Source organism: Mercenaria mercenaria, chromosome 13, assembly GCF_021730395.1.
Source record: "Mercenaria mercenaria strain notata chromosome 13, MADL_Memer_1, whole genome shotgun sequence".
NCBI classification, from domain to species: Eukaryota; Metazoa; Mollusca; class Bivalvia; order Venerida; family Veneridae; genus Mercenaria; species Mercenaria mercenaria.
In genome coordinates, this window is record NC_069373.1 from 25859519 (window position 1) to 25876922 (window position 17404).

Sequence of the window (17404 nt, forward strand, 5' to 3'; positions counted from 1 at the left end):
AAGATCTAAAGCAAAAAATTCATTTGAAAAGGACTTTTTTAAGTTAATGAACAATTCTGTATTCGGTAAGACGATGGAGAATTTACGCAAGAGGGTTAATATTAAATTAACACATGATGAAATATTTTATTAAAATACATAGCCAAACCTTCATTTGTTAGTTCAACGATGTTTAACTCTAACCTTTTGGTATTCATAGAATAAAAGAAAGTTTGTTATTAAAACAGACCTTGTTATGTTGGAATGTGCATTCTAGATTTATCAAAATATTTAATGTATGATTTTCATTATAATTATATTAAGGAAAAGTACGAGGATAATTGTAAATTATTGTTTATGACACTGATTCATTATGTTATGAAATAAAAACCAAAGATGCCATATAAAGACTTTTATAAGGACAAAGATTTATTTGATAATAGTGATTACGATATTAATTCAAAATTTTATTTTGATTAATAATAAAAAAGTAATTGGAAAATTAAAGATGAAGCTGCCGGTGTAGTAATTGTTGAATTTGTCGGATTAAGAAGTAAAATGTATTCATATTTATTAGAAAACGAAGTTAACATTAAAAAATGTATAAGGAATTAAAAAACTTGTTGTTAAGAAAACAATAGTTCATAAAATTATAAAGATACTTTGTTTAATTCAACCCAAAGTAATCACACCTTTAAGTTATTCGTTCTGATAAACACAATCTTTCCAGTTATGTTATAAATAAACATCTTTATCATGTTATGATGATAAAAGATATATTCTTGATAATGGTATTGATAATTAGCTTATTCTTAAATTAATTAAGTTTTTATTAAAGTTTTTATTAAATTATAGAACCATAAATTGTTAACTGAATATTCGTAACGTTTAAAGAATTAATATAAAAAACATCATCCATTTTAAATTCATTTGCATAATTAATAGAAATAGATTCATTTTTTCTATTATTTTTTACATGATAACTTTGAAGATTACATTTTCTTTATTTTTTGAGTTGTATTTTGCTTCTCCTTTATCTAATTTAATTGCATCAACAAGAATAATTAAAATGCAATTTTGTTTAATTGCACATATTACACCCTTGAACTAAACCAGGACTAGCATTTACAGTTTTCCATTGAAATAATCCACCATCGGTTATCTTGGGTATAACTTGTTAAAAACAATGGAGGTTTTCTATTAATTGCCTTTCTATTTGTTTTTCTATTTTATTTACTTTTTCATTTATATTATTGAATATTCCCATTATATTAATTATTCCAGTTAAATTTCAGTTAAATAAATGTCCTTTTTTATTAAAATAATTTATAATAGTTTGTTCATTTACTCTTTGATTATGAATTTTTAGTATTTTATACAATAATCATACAACGGTACTTATCTTGTAACATTTTAATGAAAAATAAACAATAATAATCCACAAAGCTACTTGTTTTGTCTTGATATTGAACATTGTTGTATTTTACATTGGTATATACTGAATTACTTCTTTTGGTGGAGGAAGTCCAAATGGGTCAAAGTATATATTATTTAAGTAACAAACCCAATGTGTTCCAGGACCAATAGAGTCGTCCAAATTTATAATTCCACATTCAACCTTTTTTTTTAATTTTAATAAATTATTTCTACTAAATACACCCCTAAAGTTTTTAATTTTTAATTGTTTTACCCATTGTTCAATTTCAAAGTTAGAAATTGGTTTGTTTATAAATTTTATTTTTTTTTTACTATAGGAATTCGTCTGTAAGGTCTCCGTTGAGAATCAATCTGTAATCCTTTCCCACTTAACAAAGATGTAATCAAAGGTATTCCTAGACTAGCAGCCAACATACCTAAAAACCCACCGTCTTGTTTTTGTTTTTGTGTTAATTTAATCACTCCAGATCCTACTAGTTGCTTTCTTTGATTAGGTGTAAGATATGGTGATATCATATTTCTCTTATCATTAGCTACTGAAATTCTTCCCCATGGGAGAAGAGAGGACCCATTGGGTCCGATCATACCATTTCCAAGTATTTTACTAACACCAGTACTGGCTAGCCCAGACAAAGCACCAATGCCTAAAGGGGCTAATATTTTTGGAGCTATTTTTGCTGCCATTGGAAGAATTGTTTTCCTAACAAACCAGCCAAAGCTCCTAAAATCCACCATTTTGACCTTGACTGGACATTTGTTTTTTGAAATTTTAATTTCTAATCCTTTCTTATTTGCAACAGCTTTTTAATTTGATTAATTTGTGTTTTTGTTAAAAAGTAAAGGAAGTTTCCATGTAATTGTTCATGTTTTAATCTAAAAGTATGTGGAATTTTGTTGCTGTAGGCTCGGGCTAAATTTTCTTTTGTCCATCTGTAAGGTTAATTTTATATTCAATTATTATGAATTATATACTTATATTTATTTAATTTATTTTTTTAATTTATATTTATTTTATTTAAACAATAACAAGTTCATTTCCAATAGTATTTATTTCAACTGTTTCCTCATACAATACAATTGCATAAACACGGACATGTGCTGCCGGCCGAACATTTAATTTAGCTGTTAATGTAATGTGTTTAGGATCTTCTGTAGTTACTTCCTTTTTATATTCCAAGTTAAAATGAATAAATCCAAACAAACTTTGAAAATTTGATCTATTTAAGAGACTTCCAGTAGTCTTATTATTTTGTTTATAATAATAATTAATTACATCATCATATATTCTTGATATACTTGTGTATTCTGTTTCTGGATAAAAAACACCATTACCAACTTCAAGACGACAAGAGCTCAAAATACAAACATTATCATCTGCTGCATCACTTAAATGTATCTAATAAATGTGGATTCTGTCTTTGTGCATTACTTTTGTCAGGTCGTTGTAAATAAACAAATACATGTTGTGGTTTTGTTATACCAGCTGTTATTCTAAAAGTTATGTCCGTCTGTCGTGTATCAGTTGATTGCGTCATCATTTCCCTAAGGTATGACCATCTTGCTTTTTTATATCTTTCAGTAGTAATTAGATCAAACCCAAATTCATTGAAAATTAAACGTGGAACCCATAGAATTAATTTTGTTACAATTACTCTACCAGCATCAGCAGCATTAGCTCTAAAAATTAATTCATCATCATCTGTCAGTTGCAGTGTTATTTGAATTTGACTTGGAGGTAAAATATTAGTTTCTAAACCCTGAAAAAATGAATAATTATTTAATGGAATTTTAGCATTTACCTCATTACCACCTTGGATTAAATCCTTTCTAATAGCAAACCCCGAATTATATTTAACTTGATCCTTCCTGCTCTCAGCATTCTCATTTATATCTAAATAAATAAACTCATTTGTTCCAGTTGATTTTGCATAATCTTCAGATAGTTCAACTAAATTTTTTACATTTATTATTTTGTATAAATTATTACAATCATATACAATTTTTCCATTTTGTTTAACCACTAACTGATCAATTAATGAAGCTGCATTATTAATTAGAGCAATTTGATCTCCAACATCATAATTATTACCATCAGCAAGCTTATTTACTTTAAAAACTTACTTCAAAATAACCATTAAACCAATCACAAATATGAGCTTCTATCATTAATTGTAAAGTGATATCCGTTTTTTTTTGTGTTAACATTATTTCCCAAGACAGATATTAAAGCTGTATCTAATTGAATAGGAGTTATTCATATCTTTCACAATATCTTTGTTCTAAACATGTATTATTATATTTATTTTATTTTTTTTATTCTAGTTTTTATTTTAGTTTTTATTTTAGTTTTTATTTTTTATAAATTAATCTGTTAATACGTTTTTGTTGAGCTGAAGTTCCAACACGAGCTAAAGCTCCAGATCCTGACAATATTCTATTTATTCTCATATGAATATCCTCCTCATTATCATTATTTTTATTATTATTTTTATTATTATTTTTATTATTCTTTTCTTGTAATTCCTTAGCAATTAAATTACCAACTGCCAGAGCAGGTTTCTTTTTAAATTTTTCAACAATTTTAGCTGCAGCTAAATTTCCAGCTTCTGTTCCAACCTTTTTCGTTCCACTTTCAAGTGCTGCTTTTCCTGCTGTTTCCAAAGCTTTTTTTCCAGCTGTGCTAATTGAGGATTGAATTAATTTCGTTAAAGTGTCAAAGATACCTGAGCCATGTATATTTTCTTCTCCTGTGTGAGCATCAACATAAATAAATATTCCTTTATTTTTGTCATAAACTTTCTTGTACATTATATAAAACTAAAAGTTTTTAATTAATTTCTTTTAAAATTAGTGTAAAACTTGTTTCAACCTCATTAAAATTAATTATTCTACCAAATACATCTGTAATATATATTCTAATTGAATTTATAATATATTTATTAATTTCAGAATATCCAACTCTTTGTGGTTCTTTTGTAAATGGATAAGCTCTTGTTAAATCTGCAGTACTTAAAGCATAGATAATATCACTGAAATTACCATCAACAAGTGAATTATCAATAAGATCACAATGAATGTAAATTGTATCCACAGAGTTAGTTATATTTGGTGTTTTAGTTCCCCATTCAGTATTTTCCAATTTTTTTTTCTCAAATCCAAGCAATGTATGAAAATTTGATATTTCCAAATCCAACTTAAAATTATCTGTAATTGAAATCAAAATCTTAAAACTACTTAAATCAAATTCCAAACTTATTGGAGCAATTCTGATTTATCAAATCATAATCATCATTACTTATTAATGTTTCCCTAATATAATTATTAATATCTGTGTAACTGTAAGAACCATTGTAAATATAATATTTTCCAATCCATACCATTATGATAACGAATTCTTTATTGTCATATTCATCACTAATATTATGCCAAGAATAAGTCATAGTGTTAATACTATCCAAACCAACAACATAAGTTTTATTTTTATCTAAATTAAAGAACGACTAAATCTGATTGTAAAATATCACTCGGAGTATTTTTATTATCTTTAACTGTTTCAGAACTTAATACTATTTTTGTTCCATTTATATATAACTAAATTTAAATTCAAGAAAAATAATTTTTATATAAACATTTCATGTTGTTCTAGGTAAAAGGGAATTCATTTTTAATAGTTCATCAATTATTCTAATACCTTCATTTTTTAGTTCTTCATTATTATTTCCAGCATTAATTGAACCACAAATTAACTCTAAGTCATTAACCAATTCTTTTGGATTACATGGACATACGTCATAACCTTGTCCCCTAATTACTATTTTAAATTTCATAGATCTTTTATTGATAGGTAATCCTGACTTTTCTGTTAATTCTTTAAATATTTTTATTGAATGAATTGAATGCTTTTTCTTATTGTTATATCTTTTATTAATCAAATCAATTAAATCATCATCAACTTTAGTGTTAATTACTTCTTTTCCAGTTATTCTATCCTTAGCAATTAACTTATTTTGGCCATAAAGTTTATTTAAGTTAATAATTAAATGACCATATTGTCCATTTGGTGAAACTTGATATGGGTTATGATATCTTATTCCTTGTCCATATGTAGAAGACATACCAAGAATATGATTTAACCGTTCTTTGTACTTTAATAATTCGCCTTGTTCATATTTTAATTCTTTTGCTTCTTTTTGTTTATCTGAATCTTTTGATCTTGATTTGCCAGTTATTGGACCATTTAATTTTTTAATATCTTCAGTAACACCATTTATTATACCTTCAAGATCTTTTTTATCTATTTTATTAGGATCAAGTATATTTGCATTTAAAAGGTCAAACGTTTCAGACGGTTTGTAATATCCATATTGATTTAAAACATTATCATCCAGAAAAGCATCTAAATCTACTGTAGGTATTTTCTTTTCTTTTGGTCTTGCTCCCAATTCTTCTGATTCTTCAGTTGTATCATCAGTTGTTTCAGTTATTCCCATCTTTTTTCTTCCATAATCTTCTAATTCCCGAAATTCATCTCCCCAATCTATCGATGAAACCGGTTTTAAAACTTGTTGCTTTTTAGATTCATCTTGCATTCCTTTAGTTAATTCAGTAATACCTTGTGTCAGATCTTCTGATATACTTTTTGGAAGTAGCGCTAATTGCTCCTTAATTCCAGGTAATGCTTTTAACTGACTTGATAATTGTTCTTTTTGACTTTCTATTTTTTCAGTAATTGGCTTATAAATTTCAGTGTACATATCTCGATTTGTAGCTTTCTTAATTTTCTCTCTCATTATTTCTTCTCTAAGATCTCTCATCTTTTGCCCGACTAATTTTTTTCTTATTATCATTTCATTAAGTTTTGATTGCATTTATATAATAATGTAAGATAATGTAAAATAATGTAAGATAATGTAAGATAATGTAAAATAATGTAAGATAATGTAAAATAATGTATTATTATATAAATGGAAATTCCAAATTATGATAAAAAAATGATAAATCCAATAACTTTAAACAATTTTATCCTTTATGCCAGATTCATGTTTTAGAATGTTAATATGTGGATCGTCAGGATCTGGAAAAACAAATACACTAATGCATATACTTCGAAAACCTCTTATATATTATGATAAATTATACTTGTATGCTAAAAACTTAGAACAATCTAAATATCAAGATTTGATAAATCACTTAAATCAAATTGCAAAAAAAATTAAAGTAGATCCAAATGAAATACTTGAATATTCGGCTGATCCCGACCAAATTGAACCTTGTGAGAATCTTGAATCAGAAAAACAAAAAGTTGTAATATTTGATGATTTTGTATGTGAAGATAAAAAAGTTCAAAATGAAATAACAAAATACTTTATTCAAGGACGTCACAAAAAACTGTTGTGCTATTTATTTAAGTCAGTCTTACTATAAAACACCAAAGGATATTCGGATTAACTGTTCACATTATATTTTATTTGAAAGTCCAGGTAAAATGGAAAATATAGGATTTGTGATGAACAAATAAGATCGTGATACTTTTGCTAATGCAACAAATCAAAAATATGATTTCTTATATATTGACAAACCAAGGAAGTTTTTAAGAAAAAAACTTTACTGGTAATATATAATAATTATATAATGGGAGTTTTTAATGATGTAAAACAAATTAATCAACCTGACAGTATAAGTAAAGTTAAATTTGATATTGATTTAAGTGATTATGCTACTAAAAAACAATTCAAAAAGCTTAAAAAGGAAACGGAATCGTATCTTCACAGAAATAAGGAACTTGATAACACAATGAATAGAGCATTAGATATGGGAGGTAATGAAATAATCAACCTAGGAAATCCAGATAAACCCAATGATGCAGTTCCAAGACGGTTTGTGTATAAAAAAATTCAAAGTGTAATAGATGACTATAAACTTGAAGACATCAAAAGTATAAAACAAACACTAGAAGTAGAAGTAAAGAATATTGAAGAATTAACAAAAGATTTTAAAAAGAATTCATTATTAATTAATCAATTACAAGGTAAATTGAAGAAGAAATGAAAGCTATGACTGATTCTATTAAAGAACTTGAAGAGAAATCTGATTTGACAGATGACAACATAAAAGAAGTATTTCGAGTTAATTTAAAACATTTTATTCACTCAAGTTCAAGAATTAAAAGATAGTATGATTAAACATGAAGAACTAAAAGACAAGATTATTGAAGCTGAGAAAAAGTTACAAAATATGTATCAGTTAGAAATCAGAACAGAAATAAATAAACTAAATACTGAAATGGCAAAAGGGAATCAAGATTTACTCGATACATTTTCAAATAAATTTGCAGAATATAAATCTGAATTGGAAAAGGTAGCTTCACAAAGAGGTGATGATCATGATACAGCATTAGATAACCTTAAAAAAGAAATTAATTCTAAAATAGATGACTTTAAAAAACAAATTCGAAATTGGATTAGTATTGTTGACAACCGTCACAATTTAAAATATGCAGAATTAAGTAATATTACAAAAAAATTACAAGAAGATATTAATGAATTTAATGATAAAATTAAAAAAATAATAAATGATCTGGACTCTGTAGTTGAAAAATCAGCTAAACAAGAAGAAGCAATTAAGATAATTAATGATCAAATTAATGATAAAATTAAAAAAATAACAAATGATTTGGACTCTGTAGTTGAAATATCAGCTAAACAAGGAGAATCAATCACTGCTAATACCCAAGTAATTACTGCTAATACTAAAGCAATAACCGCTAATGTCGAAGAAATTACCACTAATACCCAAGAAATTACAAAAGTAAAAAATGTTTTCTTAAAACAAGAAACACAATTAGCTAGAACAAAAGGTGTTGTTGACAATTTATCTGCTTCTGAAGTTGCTACAACAAAACGAGTTGATGATTTAGCTGAAATAATTCTTAAACTTAAAAAGAAAAACAGGAAAATAGAAGAAAAACTAGAAAAAGTAAAACATGAAGTGTTTCTCTTGAATACTATAATAAAAATTTTTATGATTATGTAAAATGAAAAAGTATTTTAACCGTCATGGTGCCTGGATATATTCACATATAAAGATTTGGGCGGTCTGGGCTATTTAAATATATTTCAATTAAGACCTGGAATTATCGTAGATTATAAAGATTTTATAAACACAAACCAAGAATATAAAATAGATGTATAGATGTGACTTTGAAGGGTGTGTTTATAGCCGAAAAAAACTGGAATTTATATAATAGATATTAATATTTTATTAACGGGGGCCAGGCCCATAGGTGAACCAGATAAACCGATTAAAAGCCCAATATCACATTTTATATTTAGGTGGTGGAATGATAGGTTTCGGGACGGTATTGATGATCTATTTTTTGGTAAATTTAGCAGTAATATAATAAATATAGCAGCTGAGGCAGCTGAGGACTTTGACACTGATCAGTTAATATCTATGTATAAGAAAAAAATTAAAATTTATTTAACACAAGGGACAATGTTTGACATTCATCCTTATAACGATTCAACATCTACAGAAGTAACATTTTCACTTATGAGGGATAGTTACATTAGATTCTACATATCGGATGAATCTATACCGGATGGACGTGCCGATATAAGCAAACTTTTGAATTAAAAGCTTAATTAAAGTTTTAATTACTATGTGTACCCTGATAATATACTTACTAATTCAAAATAAGATCAAAGACCAGAGGCTTTGTACATTTTATCAATAAAAATAATTTATAAACGTTTAATCATATTTTACTAAATGCTTTAACAATAATTTGTTAAAATCTGGTTTTTTTAATTGGCCAGCTTTGGATTTCTAAAAAGAGGGCGGCTAATTAAAATTGAAAAAAGTGTCCCAAAAGCGGTATTTCTTATACTACTGATATGCCAGTACAACTGGCTATATCTTTCACCGACAATCGCGCATCCTGTTTGACCACAGCTTTTACAGCAATGATGTTTGCCTTGGTAACAGAGGTTTTAGGCCTATCAGATAATTTCCCAGCTTTAAAAGCTTTGACCACCTAAAAACTGTGCACATTGAAATGGCCTGAGGTCCATACATACCACAAGTTCATCAAATATCTGCTGTGAATCTATATCAAGCCTAATATGGCATTTGATGTAGAGATAGTACCTAAGTTTTTCAAATCACAGGTTTGAAGTTAAAAAGCTTTGAAATGAAGACAAAGGTCCATATATTTCTCAAAAACAGAAATATAGACAATATTTTAACCAGAAGTGTGGAGTTATGAGCATTTAATATTTTCATGTTAACGAAAATTTTGTGATCAAGGAAATGTAACTCTTCTTGAACATGGAGAGCATAAACATCAAAGGGACATAATATAGTCAATATTTTCTAATTGGGTGCATTTGATTTAACATTCAACTTTGATCTGGATTGCTAAATAATGATCCATGATACTGTGTGCTAAAAATTTAGAAACATCTGGAACAGTCTATAACAGCAAACAATGCTTTAGCAGAATCTAAATAGTTAAGCTCTAACTGGGACTCGAACCCAGGACCTCTCACACCTAAGGCAGACACTCTACCACTTCCCTATAACAGCAGTAGCTAATAGCTATGCAGTTTAATTGCTGGATTACATTGCCTGAACTGGATCAATAATTGGTGAACTCTGGATTATCGGCGTATTCGCTTTGTTACCTAACGGCAATTTTTGTGTAAAGAAAAAATATAATCTAATGCTGCCAACGTCATAATCGGTCAAATCTGCCCAAATTTCTCTGACGTGTTGTTCAGAGTATGAACTTACTAACTGGTAGTACCAGTGAAATATTACTTACACTGAATCTTTTATATTTGCCCTTTTTGCAGCTGTTGAACGGCAAAGACGGTGAGTTTTGGCCAAATATAAGTAATTATTTTCCCAGTTTTGAGAGGATTTCAATTGATGGGAAATTACAGTTACAAACTAAATACCTTTCTGCAACACATGGAGTCATTAGCATTCACTGTCAATCAGTATTATGACTAAGATCGACTGTCATTCATTCATTTCAAAGTTTCATAGACAGAGTCCGTTGTTTACATTTTTTTATCGTAACCGGTGCACTTGTAAAAATCACTTTAGTTTGAAAAATCAAAGTATGCAAAGAGCTATGGTACTGTCTCTATTTGATGTAGCTATGAATTTCAGTCTTTTCATCCATTTTACAATGTGGCAAGTAAATTGGTCAGTGTATATGACTTTGGAATAACTCGGTCTTTTGAAAAGCAGTGCAATGAAGCATTTTAAAAAATACCTGGGATAAAACTACGGAAGCCCATTAGCGACAGAACTTTTTGCAGGACCCTTGTATATTGTGATATACAATATACCAGTTTTTAACAAAGCTTTTATGCATCACATAATACAAGAACATGTCAGTACACATGTGCATAATCAGCATAATTAAGGTTTAAACCATTGTTGATATCCTATATTGAAAACCTGGATGTAGTTGTCACCTGTCTATAGTAGTCACTTTCAGTCAGTCCCTTTTATGACCACTATAAACAGGTGAAACTGTAAATAAAATACCAGTTTTGGCTGAATTTGCCTTCATCAGGAGTGTATTAACTGTATTTTACACTCAAAAGCTTTTTTGTGTGCACTTTGTATTATCCAAATTTGTATATAAATTCATATTTAATCACATCAGCACAAAATTTAGATAACTTCATTGAAATAAAGAAGCCCTTATCCACTTTTTGCACTGAGGTGACAAAGTATTCAGTAATAGTAATAACTTTTTTTCTTCAGAATATTTGCCTTAATGGAAATCTGAGACAATTTCCATACTGGGCCATCTTGGAACGAAAACTAAGACTCTTGGAACGAAAACTAGGACTCTTGGTCAAGTGATCAAAAAATTTCATAAACTAATGGATCTTACTAAACTTGGTCTTTAGCATCCATGGATGGACCTTTCTTAAGTTTGTTCAAGTGGTTCCACTTCACTACACTTTTGGGGTCACAAGATCTTAAATAAACAAACATAAAAATGTTCTCATTTCTTCTCTATATTGTGCATTTTAATTGACCTGGCAAGGCGGGATTTCGGGAGGGTCCACTGCATTATTGTGAAGGATATCTAGTATATTTGGCAACCTGATTTCTGATTCAGCGGCCATCTACCTTGTATTATAACCAATGTAGCGCTGGTTACGGAAATAAACAATTACATTGCTCTACCAATTTTAGTCCTTTTATGAGATTACCATTATTTGCATAAGTAAGAGATTAACTCCGCCCTGCCAGGTGGAATAAAACGAACAATACTAAAAAAAATATATATGAATGGATATTAACACTCACTATAAGGCTCAGACATCAAGGTTTTAGTCTAAATGGTCTCTCTTCAAATTGTTTTTTTACAGGACATTGCTGTGTCCAAACCTCAGAGTCGGGGTGGGGGTAGCATGAATGGATAGATGCCTAGGTCAGTTTAAAAACTCCAAGAACTAGTTTATGAATTTTGAACTTTGCTTTGTTGAGACTGTAATGGTTTCAAAAAAACTGTTTCTTTTAGGTTGTTTCTTTATTATTATTTAAGCATATTTTGCAATGAACAGATTAAAAGAGCAAAGAGATCTTCTAGAGTTAGAACATCAACAGGAATGTGAGAGACTTGAGACAAACAACCAGAAGCTGAAGTTAGAACTAGATACTCTTCAGCTTGAAGTTACAGACAAACAGGTAGGAACTAGATACCAGATATTCTTCATCTTGAAGTTGCCAGTAAGCAGGGATGATAAAAATCTGAGATCATTAAAAATCTGTTCCATATTGGGGAGCCTGGATTTTACCAAGTGCTTGCTTTTTTCATTGTGATGGATTATACAGTGTTAACTGTGTTTTTATGCACCCAAAGGTGGGCCTCTGCATTTACAACCACTGCCATATCAATGATGACCATGTTTTGACCATTGCCAGCAATTAAATGTACATGAATGGCCATGAGAAAAAATTGTGACCATGATATATCCATACTGTGACCATGTTTAAACGATTTCCATGTTATTGACAGTGGCAGTGACCTGGTCTGGTCAATGTCAAAACACTGTCTGTCAAAAAATACATCCATATCATGGGCAAATAACGTTTGTTGAAATGGCACTGTTTTTGGCAGTGGTAGATTTAATTATATTTTAAAGTTAAATAAATTATCTTTGATCTGTACTGAACCCATTTTGACCATGGTCTGATTAAGGTTAAAACATTCATTCAAAAAAATACATCCATATCATCGTCAATTAATGTTTGTTTAGATGACACTGTTTTGACAGTGTAAAATTTCAAAGTCATATCAAAACCATTTCATGAAGTTTATAATTTCTAAATGATCATGCACTGGACCTGTTTTGGCTTTGCTGAAATCAAGGTCAGAACTACCAAGACTAGAACAACATATTTCAATCCCTCCTCAGTGAAATCTATTTGTTTAAATGCTGTCTTTATTCTACATATTGTATGTCTATAATATATCTTCCAGTCAGTCTCAGTAAAAACATTAACCCACTCATACCTATTGTTCACTATAAAGGTCTTTGACAAACAATACAGTCTACCAAAATAAGATGCCTCAGTCCATTTTGTTTCTATTAATCAAATTCTGTTACAAAAGATTTCGAGGATATAAATATAATAATTTGCTATTAATCTGTTTTCAAATTCGGTCTGACTGCCCCTCTCGCCTTATTACAAAATTACTGCAAAAATGCTCCAAATTCCAACATTTTATACATTTAAAATGGAATATATTAATGTTTTTTGTTTTTATAAAATAGTCCATTTTCATATCAAAAGATGTCAGAACTCAGAGCACTTTTGCTGTAATTTGGGTAACATGATTACATTACTACGTAGGGGAAATAACGACCATGGATGACCAGTCACTATGGTTTTTATACGCCCAAAGGGACGTATTATGTAATGGTCCTGGTGTCCATCCATCCGTCCGTGTCCATCCGTCTGTAACTCTTGAACCTCTTGAAGGATTTCAAAGAAACTTGACACAAATGTTCACTACACCAAGACGACGTGCAGAGCGCATGTTTTGGATGTGTCAGTTCAAGGTCAAGGTCACACTTAGGGGTCAAAGGTCATACAAGTGTGTTTCGTGTCCGCTCTAACTCTTGAACTGCTTGAAGGATTTCAAAGAAACTTCGCATAAATGTTCACCACACTGAGACGACGTGCAGAGCGCTTGTTTCGGATGACTAGCTTCAAGTTCAAGGTCACACTTAGGAATAAAAGGTCATATGAGTGTGTTTCGTGTCTGCTCTGTAACTCTTGAACTGCTTGAATGATTTCAAAGAAACTTGGCACAAATGTTCACCACACTGAGATGACATGCAGAGCGCATGTTTTGGATGACTCGCTTCAAGGTCAAGGTCACAGGGGTCAAAGGTCATGTATGACTTTGCTTTGTGTATATTGCTCTGCATTGCAGTGCTCTTGTTTTTAGCTCGACTATTCAAAGAATAGTCTAGCTATTCTACTCACCCTGGCGCCGGTGTCGGCGTCGGCGTCACACCTTGGTTAAGTTTTTGCATGCAAGTACATACAGCTATCATTTAAAGGCATATAGCTTTGAAATTTATTTATTCTTTTTCTAGGTCAATTACCAACCTCACTGGGTCAAGTTCCATAACTCTAACATGTATTTTGAGCAAATTATGCCCCCTTTTGGACTTAGAAAATTCTGGTTAAAGTTTTACATGCAAGTTACTATCTCTAAAACTAATGCAGATATTGAATTGAAACTTCACATGTGTTTTCGGGGTTATAAAACTAGTTGATAGCACCAAGTCCCATGACTCTGACCTTCATTTTGGCCAAATTATGCCCCCTTTTGGACTTAGAAAATTCTGGTTAAAGTTTTGCGTGCAAGTACATACAGCTATTACTAAAAAGCATATAGATTTGAAACTTATTTTTTCTTTTTCTAGATCAATTACCTACCTCACTGGGTCAAGTCCCATAACTCTGACATGTATTTTGGCCAAATTATGCCCCCTTTTGGACTTAGAAAATCCTGGTTAAAGTTTTACATGCAAGTAAATATCTCCAAAACTACTACAGATATTAAATTGAAACTTCACATGTGTCTTCGGGGTTATAAAACTAGTTGATAGCACCAAGTCCCATAACTCTGACCTGTATTTTGGGCAAATTATGCCCCCTTTTGGACTTTGAAAATCCTGGTAAAAGTTTTGCGTGCAAGTACATACAGCTATTACCAAAAGGCATATAGCTTTGAAACTTATTTATTCTTTTTCTAGGTCAATATCCAACCTCACTGGGTCAAGTTCCATAACTCTTAACATGTATTTTGAGCAAATTATGCCCCCTTTTGGACTTACAAATTCTGGTTAAAGTTTTACATGCAAGTTACTATCCCCAAAACTAATGCAGATATTGAATTGAAACTTAACATGTTTCTTCGGGGTTATAAAACTAGTTGATAACATCAAGTCCCATAACTCTGATATGTATTTTGGTCAAATTATGTCCCCTTTCGAACTTAAAACTCTTTTGATATTTAACATTTTGGGTATTAATTTCCTGCTTCTGTGACAATATTTCGAATAGTCGAGCTTGGCTGTCTTATGGACAGCTCTTGTTATTTGGCAGATCCCTTTTTAGCTCGACTATTCATAGAATAGTAGAGCTATTGGACTCGCCCATGCGTCGGCGTCCGCATCCACATCCGCGTCCCGATTTGGTTAAGTTTTTGTATGTAAGCTGGTATCTCAGCAACCACTTTCGGGAATGGATTGAAACTTCACACACTTATTCACTGTGATAAACTGACTTACATTGCACAGGTTCCCTAACTCTATTTTGCTTTTTTACAAAATTATGCCCCTTTCTTGACATAGAAATTTTTGGTTAAGGTTTTGTATGTAAGCTGGTATCTCAGTAACCACTTGTGGGAATGGATTGAAACTTCACACACTTATTAACTGTGATAAACTGACTTACATTGCACAGGTTCCATAACTCTGTTTTGCTTTTTTACAAAATTATGCCCCTTTTTCGACTTAAAATGTTTTGGTTAACGTCTTGTATGTAAGCTGGTATCTCAGTACTCACTAATTGGAATGGATTGAAACTTCACACACTTGTTCACTGTCATGATCTGACATGCACAAAGCAGGTCCCATAACTTTATTTTGCTTTTTTACAAAATTATGCCCCTTTTTCAACATAGAAAATTTTGGTTAAGTTTTTGTATGTAAGCTGATATCTCAGTACCCACTAATGGGAAAGGATTGAAACTTCACACACTTGTTCCCTATCATGATATGACATGCAGTGCAAAGGGTCAATAACTCAACTTCGCATTTTACAAAATTATGCCCCTTTTTCAACTTAGGAGTTCTGGGTTAAATTCTTATATGTAAGCTGGTATCTCAGTACCCACTAATGGTCATGAGCTGATAAGCACTATGCAGGTTCCATAACCCTATTTTGCTTTGTTACTAAATTATGCCCCTTTTTCGACTTTCAGATTCATTCAATCGACAAGACTGTTGAATAGTCGAGCCTTGCTGTCCTCCGACAGCTCTTGTTGTTCTCTTACAATAATTCTTTTTTGTATTACTTCCCTTTTTTGTTACTATAAATAGCTTATTTTGAAACTTTTTTATTATTCGCCATAGGGAAAAACCTAGACCACTTTTCTGTGGTACAACATGGATGGTACATCCAATTTTTAGCTCGACTATTTGAAGAATAAGTAGAGCTGTCCTACTCACTACGGTGTCGGCGTCGGCGTCACACCATGGTTAAGTTTTTCGTACCAGTCCACATATTGACAAAGTCTTTTGAGATAAAGCTTTAAAACTTTCAACACTTGTTTACCATCACCATGTCCAGTTATATGCAAGAGTGCATAACTCTGTCAAGCATTTTGACTGAATTATGGCCCCTTTTGACTTAGAAATCTTGGTTAAGTTTTCTGTACCAGTTCATATTTTGACAAAGTCTTTTGAGATAAAGCTTTGAAACTTTCAACACTTGTTTACCATCACCATGTCCAGTTGTAGGCAAGAGTACATAACTCCATCAAGTATTTTGGTTGAATTATTGCCCCTTTTTGACTTAGAAATCTTGATTAAGTTTTTAATACCAGTCTACATTTTGACATAGTCTTTTGAGATAAAGCTTTGAAACTTTTATCACTTGTTTACCATCACCATGTGCAGTTGTAGGCAAGAGTACATAACTCCATCAAGCATTTTGGCTGAATTATGGCCCCTTCTGACTTAGAAATCTTGGTTAAGTTTTTCGTACCAGTTTATATTTTATGTAAAGTGTTTGACATATGGCTTTGAAACTTTTATATCTTGTTCAGTATTATAGTCTCTATCAATAGGCAAGAGTACATAACTCTGTCATCTTTTTTGGCTGAATTATGGCCCTTTTTGAACTTTGAAATTGGTTCTGTTTTCGTATATGTCCATGTTTTGTCAAGACTATTTGACATATGGCTTTAAAACTTTAAACACTTGTTTATCATTATGATTTCCATCTGTAGGCAAGAGTACATAACTCTGACGACTATTTTGGCTGAATTATGGCCCTTTTTGGACTTTGAAATTTTTGTCAAAACTGTTTGAACTGTGGCTTTGAAACTTTTAACACTAGTATATCAACATGATTTCCATCTGTAGGCAAGTGTACATAACTCTGTCAACTATTTTGACTGAATTATGACCCTTTTTGGACTTGGAAATTAGTTAAATTTTTAGCTCGACTATTCGAAGAATAAGTAGAGCTATCCTACTCACCACGGCGTCGGCGTCGGCGTCACACTCTGGTTAAGTTTTTCGTACCAGTCCACATTTTGTCAAAGTCTTTTGAGATAAAGCTTTGAAACTTTCAACACTTGTTTACCATCACCATGTCCAGTTATAGGCAAGAGTACATAACTCTGTCAAGCATTTTGACTGAATTA

General features: G+C 30.7%; 1 protein-coding gene across 9 annotated transcripts in view; it reads left to right on the forward strand.

Moving 5' to 3' along the window:
• LOC123529310 (ELKS/Rab6-interacting/CAST family member 1-like) overlaps window positions 1-17404 on the forward strand; it is a 423378-nt gene that overhangs the window by 182489 nt on the left and 223485 nt on the right. For all 9 annotated transcript variants that reach the window (XM_053521352.1, XM_053521353.1, XM_053521354.1 and 6 more), the window contains one exon: window positions 12012-12135. In XM_053521352.1, coding sequence (XP_053377327.1) covers window positions 12012-12135 — 124 coding nt within the window. The remainder of the gene's footprint in view (window positions 1-12011; window positions 12136-17404) is intronic.